This window comes from Pieris rapae, chromosome 21 (genome assembly GCF_905147795.1).
Source record: "Pieris rapae chromosome 21, ilPieRapa1.1, whole genome shotgun sequence".
Classification (NCBI taxonomy): Eukaryota; Metazoa; Arthropoda; class Insecta; order Lepidoptera; family Pieridae; genus Pieris; species Pieris rapae.
Genome location: NC_059529.1, coordinates 6,071,239 through 6,087,327, shown reverse-complemented (window position 1 = coordinate 6,087,327; position 16,089 = coordinate 6,071,239). Strand labels below are relative to the sequence as shown.

Here is a 16,089-nt window from a genome sequence, read left to right as displayed (position 1 = left end):
AAGCCCTCTTTTCAACCCTTAATAATATAGTTAATAATCTGTGATAGCTAAATTCTTCTATTTTTATTTCATCTAAAGTTCTCTAACAAAACTTCATAAATCATAAATAATTTTTAATGAGATATGTAGCCACTATTAGTTATTAAGCACTGTTGTATGAATTCTGTAACAGTCTTACTCCTGTGAACTGTGGTTTGTCATTTGTCAAACTTATATGAAAATATTCATCTTACATGGTTTAATTTTAAGTCTTGTGTTTATTTACTTTTAAGAAAAATGTGAAAGAAATTCAGCTAAAATCTACTTTTATTTTAATCTTTCCATTAGAAAAAATAGAACTGCAATGATAAATCAGAATTAAATAACTGTAATAGCAATGTCGAATCAGGTAGCCGCTTTCGTAGCGGGTTTAAAATCCCGAAATGTGGATGTCCAGACGAAAACCGCCAGAGAGCTGTATCACTATGCCAAGACCGAACTTCGAGAAGTCCCACAAGAGGAGCTTACCCAATTTCTCGATGAATTTAATCACCAAATATTTGAAATGGTTTCTAGCAATGATGTCCATGAAAAAAAAGGCGGTGTGCTTGCCATAGGTTCGTAAATTTATATTTAATTACCATTTAAAAATACATATAAAAAATATCTAATAATTTTTTAAATAATATTTTCGTTTGCAGTATGTCTTATTGGAGGTGACTGTGACACAACAAAAACTAGAATAACAAGATTTGCAAACTATCTTAGGAACCTACTACCATCATCAGATGCAGGTGTAATGGAATTAGCTGCAAAAACAGTTGGGCGATTGGCTACAGTGTCAGGAGTGAAACGGGCAGAATATGTTGAATTTGAAGTTAAAAGAGCTTTTGAGTGGCTGTCAGAAGAAAGAAATGAGGGTAGACGTCATTCAGCTGTATTATTATTAAAAGAGTTAGCCATAGCTATGCCCACATATTTTTATCAGCAAGTATCAGGATTTTTTGACCATATCCTTGTTGCCTTAAAAGATCCTAAACAGCAAATACGAGAAGCTGCAGCCAAAGCTTTAAGAGCTGGTTTAGTGGTCACAGCACAGAGGGAAACTGCAAAACAGTCAACTGCAAAACCTCAGTGGTACATGCAGTGCTGTGAAGAAGCAATGTTGAGCTTTGAAGAAGTTACTATTAAAGAAAAAGGGTCAACAAAAGAAGACAGAGTACAGGGAGGCCTTTTAATTCTAAATGAACTGTTTAGGTGTTCAAATGCCACATGGGAGACAAAGTATACACATTTAATGAGAAGTATAGATACACAGCAGGACATAATAGTATCAGATGACATTATTTTTATAAGTAGTAAGCTTCACAGTCCATCAGTCAAGAGAGGGTACCTGTGTGATGGTTTTAAAACCGAAAATGTCCAGTACCCAGTTCCTATTTATGAATCTGAAGTATGTAAAAAACTTCTGTCTGAAAAAATTGAAAGGATATTTCATGGTATGTCTTTAGAAAATTTATTTTTATCATAAAACTTGTTTCAAGTTAGAGGCAACCATGTATGTTAGTTTTTAATATAATATGTATGTTATTTATTTTTTATTTAATTTATTGGATTTACAGGAACTACTTATAATAATAATAATTATATGGATGGGTTTAAAAATAATTTCTTTGTTAATTAATATATACAATAAATTGGCTTATTGAATAATTACTTAAACTTTGTAAAACATAAATATTTTTGTTTACTTGTCTATGTATTCATAGTTTTGAGGATATGGCAATTCTACAGTTTTATTTAAAAACCTTTTTTTAATTACAGATGTTATGGCCCAAAGACACTTAAAACTCCAAGGTGTACCACAAATTCTGCTGATCATAATCCCTCGATTGGCTGCTTTCAATAAAGAGTTGTTTTTGAGAAAGTATCTTAATTCTACAATGCATTACTTACTCACCTCAATCAGAAGCCGGAACATGGCATTTACAACTTTGGGATTAATGGCTGCAGCTCTGGAAGGTGATATAAGAAACTTTATACCTAGAATTATGGAAGTTATTAAACAAGCCCTGCCAGTCAGAGACACCTTAACAAAGAAAAAAGGTTGGATAGATCCCTCTATCTTTGCTTGTATAACACTTTTAAGTAGTGCTGTCAAAGATCTTGTAATAACTGATATCAAAGAGTTACTAGATGCTCTTTTTGCAACTGGTTTGAGCCCCTCGTTAACTATCTGCTTAAAGGAATTGAGTGAGAACTTACCCTCTCTAAGAGAAGAAATATCTCAAGGCCTTTTAAATATGCTCTCTTTAGTGTTAAGAAATAAACAATTTTTGCACCCTGGGGTGCCAAGAAGCTTAGAACAACAGATGAGTAATAGTGTTAGTCTTGTAGTAGAGCCACAGGATCCGGCTAGTATAGTCCTAGCATTGAGGACCCTTGGCACTTTTAATTTTGAAGGGCACCATAGCCTCTTGATGTTTGTGAAGAGGTGTGCTGATCATTTCTTGCAGAGTGACCAGCAAGAAATTAGAGTGGAAGCTGTCAAAACATCAGCTAAGCTTTTGGCCGATGCTGCATATAGAACAAGAGACGAACCGTCAAAAACTCTCACTATGCTAACAGCAGAAGTTGTTGGTAAGATGCTGATTGTTTCAGTAACTGACCCAGACTATGAGGTGAGGTATTGGGTTCTCGAATCTCTGACGGAAATTTTTGACACACATTTAGCACAGATAGAAAACCTCAGCTTTCTGTTCATAGCTATGAATGATGAACATTTGGAAATAAGGGAGTTAGCTATTTGTATGATTGGAAGATTGAGTACTGTCAATCCGGCGTATGTGATGCCTGGCTTGAGAAAGACACTTATACAATTTCTAACTGAATTAGAACATTCTGGAATGAGTCGCAACAAAGAACAAGCTGCTAGAATGTTGGATAATCTTATTCTACATGCACCGAAGCTTGTGAAACCGTACATGGAGACGATTCTCAATGTTTTAGTTCCAAAGCTTAAAGAACCGGACGTGAATCCGGGCGTTGTAATAAGTGTACTAAAAGCAGTTGGAGATTTGGCTGATGTGCACGGTGATAACTCTGGATTACGAAAATGTCTTCCCGAGCTTTTGACAATTCTACTTGACTTGCTCTCCGACGCAACTGCGACTGAAAAGCGCAGTGTAGCCCTGTGGGCGTTTGGACAACTCATCAGTGCAACAGGATATGTTGTAACACCTTATACTGATTATCCGAACCTCATGGATGTACTACTCAATTTCCTTAAAACTGAACAGCAACCTAAGGATAGGCGTGAAACAATTAGGGTTTTGGGCCTCCTCGGTGCTTTGGATCCTTATAAACACAAATTGACAAAGTATAGGAAAGATGGCCAACCGAACTCAAGTTTGGTACCCGTTGCTGATAGCAAAGCAGAGGAAAATAACTTTGACGTATCGTCAAGTGAAATGCTGGTATTGATGCCGACAGCCGTATTAGATGAATACTATCCTGCTATAGTAATCTCAACATTAATGCGCATTTTACGTGACCCAACCCTTCAGCAACACCATACAAGTGTGGTTCAGGCAGTGACCTTTATTTTCCAATCGCTGGGTATTAAATGTGTTCCATATATATCCCGGGTTACTCCAAGTCTGTTGTATGTCGCCCGCGCAACAGACAGTAACAGCTTTCGTGAATTTCTCTTTACCCAGTTGGCGAAATTGATTGCCATAGTGAAGCAACATATTCGAAATTATTTGGATAAAATCTTTGAGCTTATCAAAGAATTCTGGACACCCAACAGCCCTCTGCAACCAACCCTAATTTTACTTGTAGAACACATTGCAATCGCCCTAGGATCAGAGTTTAAGGTGTATGTACCACAATTGATGCCGCAAATCCTTCGCGTTTTAGCGCACGATACCAGTAAAGAACGAGTCGTAACGGAAAAACTATTATATGCTTTACAAAAATTTGAAGACAATCTTGATGATTATATGCATTTGGTCATTCCATCGATCGTGAAACTTTTTGATGCAAATGACTGCCCTATCCCTGTAGCCAAAGTCGCAATGGAGACGGTTGACTATCTATCTGATTCATTGAACTATAGCGAACTGGTTTCTAGAATAATCCATCCCATAGTTCGAAGTTTGGATAGCTGTTATGCCTTAAGAACTACAGCGATGGATACATTATGTGCACTAATAGTTCAACTCGGTCGAAAATACAATGACTTCATACCCCTCGTGCAAAAAGTGGTTGTTAAACACAGGATTCAGCATCAGAATTATGAAAATTTGTTGCTGAATTTGCAAACTACACAATCATTGGCATTAGATGAATATCTTCAGGGTACCAGGCGAAAACCAAAGAATAATAATCAAGAGGTGCGTTTTAAACTCTTCGTTCTTTTTGTATGTTTGTCCTGTGCCAGAAATTAAAGTTTGAATTTTTTACAGGCACGCATAGCTGTTTGTGATACATCGAATTCCATTCGAAAGTTGTATGTAAATGCTCACAGTCTGCAAATTGCTTGGACTGTCAGTAGTCGAGTGTCAAAAGACGATTGGTTGGAGTGGCTTCGGCGGTTCAGTATTGGATTGTTAACGGAATCCCACAGCCCTGCTCTAAGGTAGGTTTCTTGACTACCTTTACCATTAAAACACTTATTACAATATAAAACCTATCTTTAAAGTTTATCTGTGTGATTGGGGAAAAAGTTCAGTACCGTGATAAATCTTTGGGAAACTAGAAAATCGTGAATATTTTGTTTCTTTTTTGTTTTAAAAAAATGTGTTTCAATCGGATAGATTAATGTCTCTCTATTCGGTCGGTACCTCATGTTTGAGTGTCGTGGTCAGCAAGGAAACATGGAGCGGATATTCTGTTTCTACTTTCTACCTGTCTTTGTCCAGCGCCTCTCTTCCGTGTGACGATAATGAGTCTCGCTTGATCGGTACATCTAGTTGGTGAACGGCCCCGTAATATTTTTCCCTCTGTGTTACCAACCACGATCAGTTTCTCTAAGTTCTCATCGCCTCTGTGCATTGTAGGCCGTCTTTATCCTCTTTCCCTCGATTGTGTTTTAGGATGTGATGAAAAGAGACAGATTATTTTGTTTCAAAACTGTTATTATAACGCCGTGCTACATGTCTGGACTGGTCGTACTTGAATTCGGTGATATTAGTTGTTTATACTACGTATTTGCGTGTTGTTCTCAAAAGTATGTAAGTGCGTGCTCCTATTTCACCATGCCTCCTGCTGATATAGGACAAATCTTTGTTTTTATTTTATTTTATTATTCTTTATTACTCAAGATGTCATATGGAACGTGGTGGAATAATTGCAGCTCCTTACAAACATTGTGTAAAAAAACTTGGCGATTAAAAAGAGTGGCGGAGAGTTTATTGCCAGTTCTTCTCTTCCGTTATACGCCCTTGTTTTGAGAACTGGCAGTAAATGGAAAATTAGAATCATTTTATGTATATTTTTTTGTTGACGTACATTATGTTACCTATATGAATAAATGATTTTTGATTTGATTTGTTAACCGGCAAAAAACATCTTGATTTCCAGAGCTTGTCTAGCGTTGGCACATAACTACTCCCAATTACTACGCGATCTGTTTAATGCAGCCTTTGTGTCGTGTTGGACAGAATTAGATAGTCGATCACGGACCGAATTGTCTAATGCCCTGGAACAGGCTCTGACCGCACCCGATGCGCCGGAATTAGCTCATACTGTACTGAATTTGGCAGAATTTATGGAACACTGTGAAGGTGGAGCTCTTCCAATATCGACACACCTTTTGGGTGAATGGGCTATGCATTGTAGAGCATATGCAAAGGCTCTGCATTATAAAGTGAGTTTTTTAAATAATTCAATGGTGATTTAACTGTTTTTTTTAATTACAGGTTTTGTCTCATATATATTTTTAACAAAATTTTTATTAGATGATATTATTTACACATGCAGTCATGCTAATTTAAAGATTATTCTTGAATTTTATTTCATTAAACAATAAAAAAATTGCTTAGTTTTCATCTAAAATACAACTTCGAGATCTTCAGATATATATAGCATACATACTCCAACATATTTAATGTGTATAAATCTCTTGTTATTAATAAAACAATATATCCTATTTCTATAATATCACAGGAAGAAGAATTTAGAACAGGTGCAACTTCACAAGTTGTAGAAGCTCTGATTCACATAAACAATAAACTACAGCAAAAAGAAGCAGCGGAAGGCCTTCTCGAAAGAGTTATGACCCAGAGAGAGGCAGGAAACACCAGTTTGAAGGTGCAAATCCGTTGGTACGAGAAATTGCACAACTGGGAAAAGGCACTCAACCTCTATGAAGAAAAGTTACCAGAAGGCGATATAGAAGTCTGTCTTGGAGAGCTTCGCTGTTTCGAGGCATTGGGAGAGTGGACAAAGTTGTATACCAGCGTGTCCAACAGTTGGACTAATATGACTGACGATGAAAAGTTCAAAGCCGCAAGATTGGCGGCGGCAGCGTCATGGGGTCTCAACGAATGGGATTCCATGTCTAACTACGTCAACTTTTTGCCTGAAAACACACAAGATGGCGCTTTCTACAGGGCTGTATTGAACATTCATAACCAAGATTATACTACGTCCAAGTTATACATCGATCAAGCACGAACGATACTTGATTCCGAATTAACAGCCGTCGCCGGTGAGAGCTACCAAAGAGCATACGGCGCTTTAGTTAATGCACAGCTCTTGGCTGAACTAGAAGAAGTAATTACATACAAACTTGTCCCAGAACGGAGAGAGTCTATACGACAAGCTTGGTGGACCAGGCTTCAAGGGGGGCAGAGATTAGTCGAGGATTGGCGCAAAATACTACAAGTGCGTGGTTTAGTATTGACGCCACAGGAAGATATGGCCACTTGGCTCAAATTCGCCTCATTATGCAGAAAAAGTGGCGCACCTCGTCAAGCTCATAAGACTCTAGTGATGCTGTTGGGTATAGATCCAAGTGAAAACAGAGATATGCCACTTCCAACCCACGAACCGAGGTTAACACTTGCGTATGCCAAGCATTTGTGGGTGGCTGGAGATAAGCAATTGGCATACGATCAGCTACAGCGATATGTGGAGAATGTTGACACAGTACACTCCCGTCTCCTCGCTAGATGCCACTTGAAATTAGGCTCCTGGTGCGAATCTTTACTCGGTATTAACGAGCAGTCTATCAAGAAAATCTTGGAAAACTACGAAAAAGCAACCGAACACGCCACTGATTGGTATAAAGCCTGGCACGCCTGGGCCTACATGAACTTCGAGACGGTGTTGTTTTATAAACACAAAGAAGATAACCCCGACGCGAGCGCGGTGAACCCTGATGATACAGTACAGAGACATACGGTTCCAGCTGTCGAAGGGTTCTTCAAATCAATAAATTTGTCTCATGGAAGTTCGCTTCAGGATACGCTTAGACTACTGACTCTGTGGTTCGACTACGGTCACCATCCTGCGGTACACGAAGCGCTAGTCGAAGGAATCAGAACGATCGAAATCAATGTCTGGCTGCAAGTTATACCGCAACTGATTGCAAGAATCGATACTCCCAGACCGTTAGTTGGGAAACTGATTCATTCCCTCCTAATAGACATAGGAAAATCGCATCCCCAAGCCCTAGTTTATCCTCTGACTGTAGCTTCAAAATCTTCATTTGTTGACCGCAAAAATGCCGCTAATCAAGTATTGAAATCGATGTGCACACATTCAAGCAACTTGGTCAGCCAGGCAGCGATGATATCCGAGGAACTGATTAGAGTCGCCATCCTGTGGCATGAACAATGGCACGAGGCTTTGGAAGAGGCTTCGAGGCTGTACTTCAGCGAGCATGACGTGAAAGCAATGTTTAAGACCTTGGAACCTTTGCATGCGATGCTGGAACGCGGGCCGAAGACGTTAAAGGAAATATCGTTTAACCAAGCTTATGGCAAAGATCTTATTGAGGCACAGGTGTGGTGCAATAGATTTAAGGTAAGATATAAAGGGAAATCTTTTTCTATAAAAATACATCTATAGATACTACTAGCGGATCCGACAGACGTTGTCCTGTCTACACGTCTTTAATTTCAAAATTTCAATTTTTAAAAATTTTGATGAAAATTATTATTCAAATGACAATATCTAACGATCCAGCACATAGTCACACACGATATAACACAATGATAACAAAACTTTTTTTTAATTTCGGGACAGACTAAAATTAAAATTCGAATATTATTTAAAATTTGACACTGCGATGGTAGCGCCGTCTGTCGGATCCAATGTAAAACATTCCAAAATCAACAACAACTAATAAATTGAAAATTAATTAAAAAAAACATTGTCCAGCGGACAAAATTGTGAATCTAAACCATTCCCAGATCCCCTTGAACACACACAAAAAATTTCGTCTAAATCGGTCCAGTCGTTTAGGAGGAGTTCAGTCACATACACACGCACACAAGAAATATATATATTAAGATATGAAATCTATGTCACATATTCATACTTTCATATCAGTTAGTATAAGCAAGAAAAGTCTTTAATATTTTACATGCTGCTATAATTCATATTTAGTTTCCATTTTGCTGCTGTATTTTGTATTTCTTGGCTTGGCTTGTGTGAGTTTTAGTCCCATTTGGTTCAATTATAATTACTTCTTTTGTGATCTCGATGATGTAATAACATCTTATGCTTGTAAAATATTTCTAGCAATTACTTTGGAAGGAATTTCATTGCAGTTATTTAACAATATATCTCTTTTATTATATATACTCCCCGAGCGCGAGCCAGACGGAACTTTTTTCATCATTTACATTACATTAATTTAGCATTCGTTTCATAGCATTTAAATATTTCGCATATGTTCTAATGTTGTATTGGTTAATTTAGAGTAAAAATAAAATTCATTAGTGTGTGACTCTGTTCGTTGGTTCGATGCCCGGCACAAATGGATTTTCTATGTGCCCAATAACCATTCGCTGAAACGGCAAAGGAAAACATCGTGAGAAAACCCAGTCCTTAGACCCAATATTGGATGACGTGTGTCAGGCACAGGTGACACACGTCCTCTAGTATTACTTAAATATATATACATATATATATATATATTTCTCAGGAATCCGGTCAAGTTCGTGACCTGAACCAAGCATGGGACCTCTACTATCACGTCTTTCGCCGCATCAGCCGGCAATTGCCGCAACTGACGTCATTAGAGCTACAATATGTCAGTCCAAGCCTTTTGGGCTGTCGGGACTTGGAGTTGGCTGTTCCGGGGTCATACGTGCCTGACCACGATCTAATACGCATTGCGCATATACAGAGCAGTTTGCAGGTAAGGGACCGTATTGGTTGAGACATAAAAAAATAATAATCTTGTTTTTCAGGGCTTCCGTCATCTTCTTTAAGTGATATAAATTCCTTTGCTAGCTTGCATCAACCCTAGGATTTATTTGATAGGAAATTTATTAATTTATTTACACGTCGTTACATTTATAGAAAATCAAATAACATTATAGGTACATAAAAACTAGCTGACCTGGCAAACGTCGTTTTGCCATGTATATCATTTATAATAAAAAATAGGGGTTGATCGTAGAAGGTTGAAAATTAAGGGTTGTATGTATTGTTTAATGCTGTTGATACAGTTGATAAAAAAATTAAAAATTAAAAAAATATATATTTAGGGGTGGACTACCCGTAACATTTAGGAGGATGAAAAATAGATGTTGTCCGATTCTCAGACATACCCAATATGCACACAAAATTTCATGAGAATCGGTCAAGCCGTTTCGGAGGACTTTAACCACAAACACCGCAACACGAGAATTTTATATATAAGATGATAAGGGATGCAACGGGTGGCCTTTTCGCTAACAAGCGATCTCTTCTAGGCAACCCTATAGTAAGGAACCTCTAAAAAATAAATATACAAAAATGTTCGATCGATATCGATTATTAAATCGCGGATGGTACCGAAACGAACGTTAACTAGATGATGCTAGTTATCATCATCAAACAGGGTTTAACTTGACTCTGGAAAAAGCTGACACTATTTTCCAAGTTATAACCCCACATTAATTACTACCGGAATTTACGATTGCATAGACAAAGGTTATTTAATTGATTATTGCAGGTCATATCATCGAAACAGCGGCCGCGCCGTCTCTGCATTCGCGGATCAAACGGAAAAGACTACATGTTCCTATTAAAAGGCCACGAAGATCTACGCCAAGATGAAAGAGTGATGCAACTCTTTGGCCTCGTCAATACTCTTCTTCAGGCCGACCCTGACACCTTCAGGCGAGACCTGGCCATACAGAGATACGCTGTTATTCCCCTGTCAACTAATTCTGGATTAATAGGCTGGGTACCGCACTGCGATACTTTGCATTCACTGATAAGAGATTATAGGGATAAGAGGAAAATACTTCTAAACATTGAGCACAGGATCATGCAGAGGATGGCGTCCGATTTGGAGAAGCTCATGTTAATGCAAAAGGTATACTGAAATTACTTTTAGGGGCCGTTCAAGTATTACGTAAGCAGATTTACTGCAATAATTATTCAAGAAAAGAGCGTACAAATTTTTAAAAGGCCGGCAACACACTCGCGAGCCCTCAAGCATCCCTCTGTCCATGGGCGGCGGTATCACTTAACATCGGATGAGCCTCCTGCCCGTTTGCCCTCTGTTCTATAAAAAAAAATGATCCTACCCCCCCTTTTTGCTTGTCGCCAAAAATAAGCAAAGCTCTCAAAAATAATAGTCCATAAGCGGATCATTTTTTTATTAATTAATTTAAATTCAAGCATATACAATATGTGGGTAATGTGTGTAAAAAGTAAATAATTACTGTTTAACGTGATCACCACATAAAACAATCAAAGGATGTATATAATAATAATAACTATTATTTATTTAGAGTTTGTTTCACAGGAAAAACTTATATCTAATTACGCTAGTTATATAAAAAAAAATAGTCAGGTTTATCTGACGCTGAACTAGGTTTGAACATGTATTTCAGCATACAGCGCCTAACCCCTTAAATATATTAGACAAAAGCTCTAGCATCAAGTACATAATTCATTTGCAAAACCTATATGTTATTTTACAAGAAATTATATTGTGGTAGTAATTATATGGTGTGAAGTGTTCAAGTGTTCTCCGTGTGAGTAAGGTGTATGTGTTTGTGGGAGAGTGTGTTAAATACTATATTACTAAAAAAAATACTATTAATATATTATATCTGTAGATAAATAATATAATAAATAAATGCCTTTCAATTTCTATATAATATGTATAAATCATATCGTTAGTTAATTTAATATACAGGGTGTCCCAAAAGTCGACGTCTGGTACAAAAAAAACTGTCACATGTGTGCATTTTCTGGAATAACAAAAAAATATCCATAACTTCAAAAATACATGACTTTTTTTTTAAATTTTTCTGATAACTGGTGTGCCATTACCTATGAGAAAATTTCGACTTGACGTCGACTTTTGGGACACCCTGTATATTAATGTTATTTCTACAAGTAGTTATATCTATTCATTAATAACGAGGTTGAGGTTCGATATAACCCCGTAGACAAATAATATGTTGGTTTGAATATTTAAAAACTTCCAGGTGGAAGTATTCGAGCATGCCCTTGAACACACAGCTGGAGATGACCTCGCGAAATTGCTGTGGCTTAAAAGTCCATCATCAGAGGTCTGGTTCGAGCGTCGAACCAACTACACCCGTTCCCTCGCTGTGATGAGTATGGTGGGGTATATCCTCGGATTGGGAGACAGACATCCATCCAATATTATGTTAGATAGAAAAACGGGGAAGTTCCTACATATAGACTTTGGGGATTGCTTCGAAGTGGCGGTAACCAGAGACAAATTCCCAGAGAAGATACCGTTTAGATTGACCAGGATGCTGATTAATGCTATGGAGGTAAGTGTACACAAAATTTTGTTTGACGACAACAAAATAATGTTTTTTTCAAAGTTATACCTCGTTTGGCGCGTTGATGAGAGTAAATTTTTACGATGCGCGCGCACTCCGTCACAAAAAACCGACACCCTGAAGCTTGGATTATTAATTTCCATTTCTTTAATTATGCATATACATTTTTTGTGAGATTTAAATAAAATTTATTGAATTGGATAATGCGTTTAGCGTTATGGTGAAACTTTCAAAATATTACTTATTTAACGTATACATTTTTTTTCTATTCCTAGAGTCGTTTTTTCTACATAAGAAGTATAAGGCTGAAGATAAAAAAATTAAAAAGATTTTTATCTTGTTAGGCTAATGAAGTATAACTTCTATCACCAGTACATAAGTACAAACACGTTTTTTTTTAGTTAAAATATTTTTAATTGGGCCAAATTTTCGCCTAAAACTGAAATCTGAATCCAATAATTTTCTTTTTCCTGAAATAAATTAAAATTTCCCAACTCAGGTCTAAAAATTATACCTTTTTATTATTTCTACCATGCAATTGTAAATACTAATGTTTTAAGAACAAATTTCTTGTAAGTTAAATGTATGCTGTAATAATATACATACATAATGAATTCGGAGATATATTCTAATTAGAATTCAATCGTTATTATCTCTATCAATGTTTATTGATAGAGTATGATAAGATTAAAAGGATATCTAGAGGTAAAATGTTAAATAAATAATAGATTAGATAAAAATCGTATGTATTATAATTTTAGTACAGTTTTTATTAGTTAATCCGTTGAGTACATACACTTGGGTTTTCTTATACGTTGTAAATGTGTTTCATAGCATTACGTATACATTGCACATTTTACGTATAACATTACTCGTGGAGAATCTGAAATATCAACTGTATCACCTCGAAGGTCGTCGTTTCCATTCCAGGCAGTTTTAGCCGCGCACCACCACTATGCGGTACCAGTTGCCCACTGAAGTAATTTCGACCAATTCGTCTTAGGGTCCTTCAAGAAGAGCGTACCAATGCTCAAAAGCCTAGCAATAATACTTTTTTTATCTATATATTTAGGTATCACCTAATAAATATTAGCGGGCTCCGATAGAATCCAGTAATATAAAAATATTATACCGCATATATCAAGTATCAATTTTAAGGACGCAATACCCAGAAAAACCTACTGATTTTTACAATAACATCTGTGATGTGCTTGCAAAGGCTAGCTGTAAATAGCGATGTTGAAGGTGCTGCGCATTTTCTAGCGTTAATGCTCACATAAGGAATGAAAGGAAATTTCTTAATTTGGGTAATCCCAGATAGGCTACCCTACCAAAGTTTTGGGAATTTATCTGCATAGCGTTACTCTCTCGGGGTTCAAGCTAAATTCTTTTGGTTACAAAGGCATCATAAAGCTAATATTTTCGCGCGAAATTTTTACTTAATAATAATAAATCCACTGTAATTCCATTCTATATAATTCTTGCCATTCGTGTTCAATATGATTCTTTTGGGTAAGGATTTCCTTCTGAGCATCCATTTATCCCCAGAAACATTTATGATGTCGTTGGCCCAGCTTCTGTAATCATCCCACGATTTTTTCCCAGCTGCTGTCATCGGCGGTTAATCTTTTTTCTGTACGCGATGCTAAATGTTACTATAAAAATTTAATCATATTTTTTCTGGGACAGGTAACAGGAATCGAAGGAACATACAGACGGACATGCGAATCAGTGATGGAGGTGTTACACCGACACAAAGACAGTGTTATGGCAGTACTTGAAGCGTTCGTCTACGACCCCTTACTGAATTGGAGACTCATAGACGCGGGGAGGAGATCCAGAACCGATGTGGAATCTGGTGATGGCTCACCACAACCAACTAGAAGCAAAGTAACGGTGGACGATCAGCCATCTGAAACGAACCTTAATAAGCGGGCGCTTGCTATTGTGAATCGGGTTAGGGATAAATTGACGGGAAGAGATTTTCCCCATATAGATGATAATAGTGTATCGGTCCAACTGCAGGTGGATCTGTTGATTCAACAGGCAACGAGTAATGAGAATCTTTGTCAGTGTTATGTCGGTTGGTGCCCGTTCTGGTAAGGTACCAAATGTGTCTAAAGGTAAAAAATGGTGTCAAATGTTAACGTTTTTTTGTTTTTTTTTTTTTTGGTGGTCTTGATTGTTGTAACTATTTATCTCTGGTTTTTCATTCGGTAGAATTCTGACATGTCATTAGTGTTGCTACTAAAAAATATTCACCGAAAAAGGGACAAATTTTACCCATTAGAGGGTAATAAATAAAAAATGATTGTTTTTATGTTTTACTTACAAAAATGTAAATATAAATCACTTACTCAATTAATCTAATGCAATAATGATATTTCAATATCACGAACAATATATCGAATAAACTTTATTTTATTCTGTAGCTGGAATAACTGCCAACTAAATTCAGGTTTAGTGAACCTTTAAAAAACTTGTGCGTTTTATACTGTTTGTGATGAAAAGGGACGTAATTATCATTCGCCGTTAAAACATTTTAAATGTGGAGCACCGCACGTAATAAAATGGATACATTCACTACCAAATAAAATGTAAATAAAAAAATGTAAAACAGATGATGTCTGATAAAAAAATGTGCCCGGCTAAAAAGGTTTGCCATCTCTGACATGCCAAAAAATAATAGCTTTCAGAATGCTACGGAATTAAAAATCAGAGTATATGTATAAAAGTGATGTTTTGCCGATGTCTTTATATAACCATAGGGTTTATTTTAATGACTTTTTATATTGGAGAAGTGTTGACCTAGTGGCATCACCGTGCGACTGTCAACCCGAGGTCGTAGGTTCGATCCCCGGCTGTGCACCAATGGATTTGCGCATTTAACAGTCGCTCGAACTTCTTCGTGAGGAAACAGGCTTGCCTTAGACCCAGAAAGTCGACGGCGTGTGTCAGGAGCCAGGCCACCTACTTGTCTATTGATTGATTCATCATACACTGGTAAGGTTTTAGCGCCAGCGATTTATTTATTTATATATTAACACTTCGATACATTACAATATAAAAATTGAGCATAGTTAAATTGCTTTCGAGCGATCTCTTCCAGGCAGCCACTATTTCTTTTTTAATTTTGTTTATTAACATACATGCAAAATCAAGTTTAAGTCGTTAGCAACACCAAGCTTGGATCCTCTTAAATCTGCTTTTTGGACCCAAAACTAATATAGTCAATGCCTTGAAAACTTCACTTATATATAGCTGCACCTGTTGTTTTGCTTGGTAAATAGAAATGTTGACGATTATTTTGGATGTATTTAGACGATGTATTTCCGGCTGGAGTAAATGGATGACATTGGGTCGAACAAATTGGTGGCACTGTATCAATTTGATGATTTAACGTAATTTGTGATATTTGTGGCGGAATGTGTGATATAAATAAGATCAAAGATCATATTTGTGCCGATTAAGAATCCGCTTTTTATATTGGTTAATATTTACATTTTCTTAAATTCAGTCTCTTATTTTAGCTGCGACTAAAATTATTGTTCGTAGCAATAACATAAATTAAATAGATACATTCTTTATTATGCAATAAAAATAATACTTAGTGGTTTTGTAACATTTAAACCAATTATATGTATGTAAAACTTAACTTTTTGCGAGCGGTATTTGTAAATATATCCAACTGAATGAAGTGGAGTGGTTTTTTTTAATTATTAAAATGGCGTCACTATCCATAACAAACTACGTATTTTAATTGTAAAGTGTACGTGGAAATAATAACGGAGATATTAATTCATGCAGACAATTGATGTACAGCACTCGAAATGTCTGAACAAAATGTAAATGTCAACTAAAGCCCTTGAAATGTAAATCAAGTGTTATAATATTATAAGGATGGATACTACATGCACAAATCAACTTGGCACCTGATTTGGCGATATTGCGAGGTGCCAAGTTAACTTCTGCGTGTAGTAAACTCCAGGTAACAAATCCGAGACTTCGCGCTAACTAGGAATGGTTTAAACGTTTCGCCACATCTAAGTGAAAGTGTGTAACTATATAATCTGTAATAAATATTATGTAATTTGAATGTTTATGAACAATAAAA

At 36.6% G+C, this 16,089-nt stretch overlaps 1 protein-coding gene across 1 annotated transcript; it reads left to right on the top strand.

Annotated features, from left to right (window-relative positions):
• Positions 1-215: 215 nt before the first annotated feature.
• LOC111003763 (serine/threonine-protein kinase mTOR) lies at positions 216-15,628 on the top strand. The gene is made up of 10 exons (XM_045632824.1): positions 216-596; positions 681-1,478; positions 1,804-4,376; positions 4,449-4,621; positions 5,566-5,851; positions 6,151-8,013; positions 9,140-9,355; positions 10,157-10,522; positions 11,649-11,963; positions 13,665-15,628. Exons 1-10 carry the CDS (start codon positions 377-379, stop codon positions 14,076-14,078), a joined length of 7,224 nt encoding a protein of 2,407 aa, XP_045488780.1. The 5' UTR covers positions 216-376; the 3' UTR covers positions 14,079-15,628.
• Positions 15,629-16,089: the final 461 nt, after the last annotated feature.

Coding starts and splice junctions, on each gene's coding strand:
- LOC111003763 (XM_045632824.1), top strand. CDS start 377: ATGTCGAATCAGGTAGCCGCTTTCGTAGCGGGTTTAAAATCCCGAAAT. Junction 4,377..4,448: donor CAAAGAATAATAATCAAGAG/GTGCGTTTTAAA, acceptor AATTTTTTACAG/GCACGCATAGCTGTTTGTGA. Junction 4,622..5,565: donor TCCCACAGCCCTGCTCTAAG/GTAGGTTTCTTG, acceptor CTTGATTTCCAG/AGCTTGTCTAGCGTTGGCAC.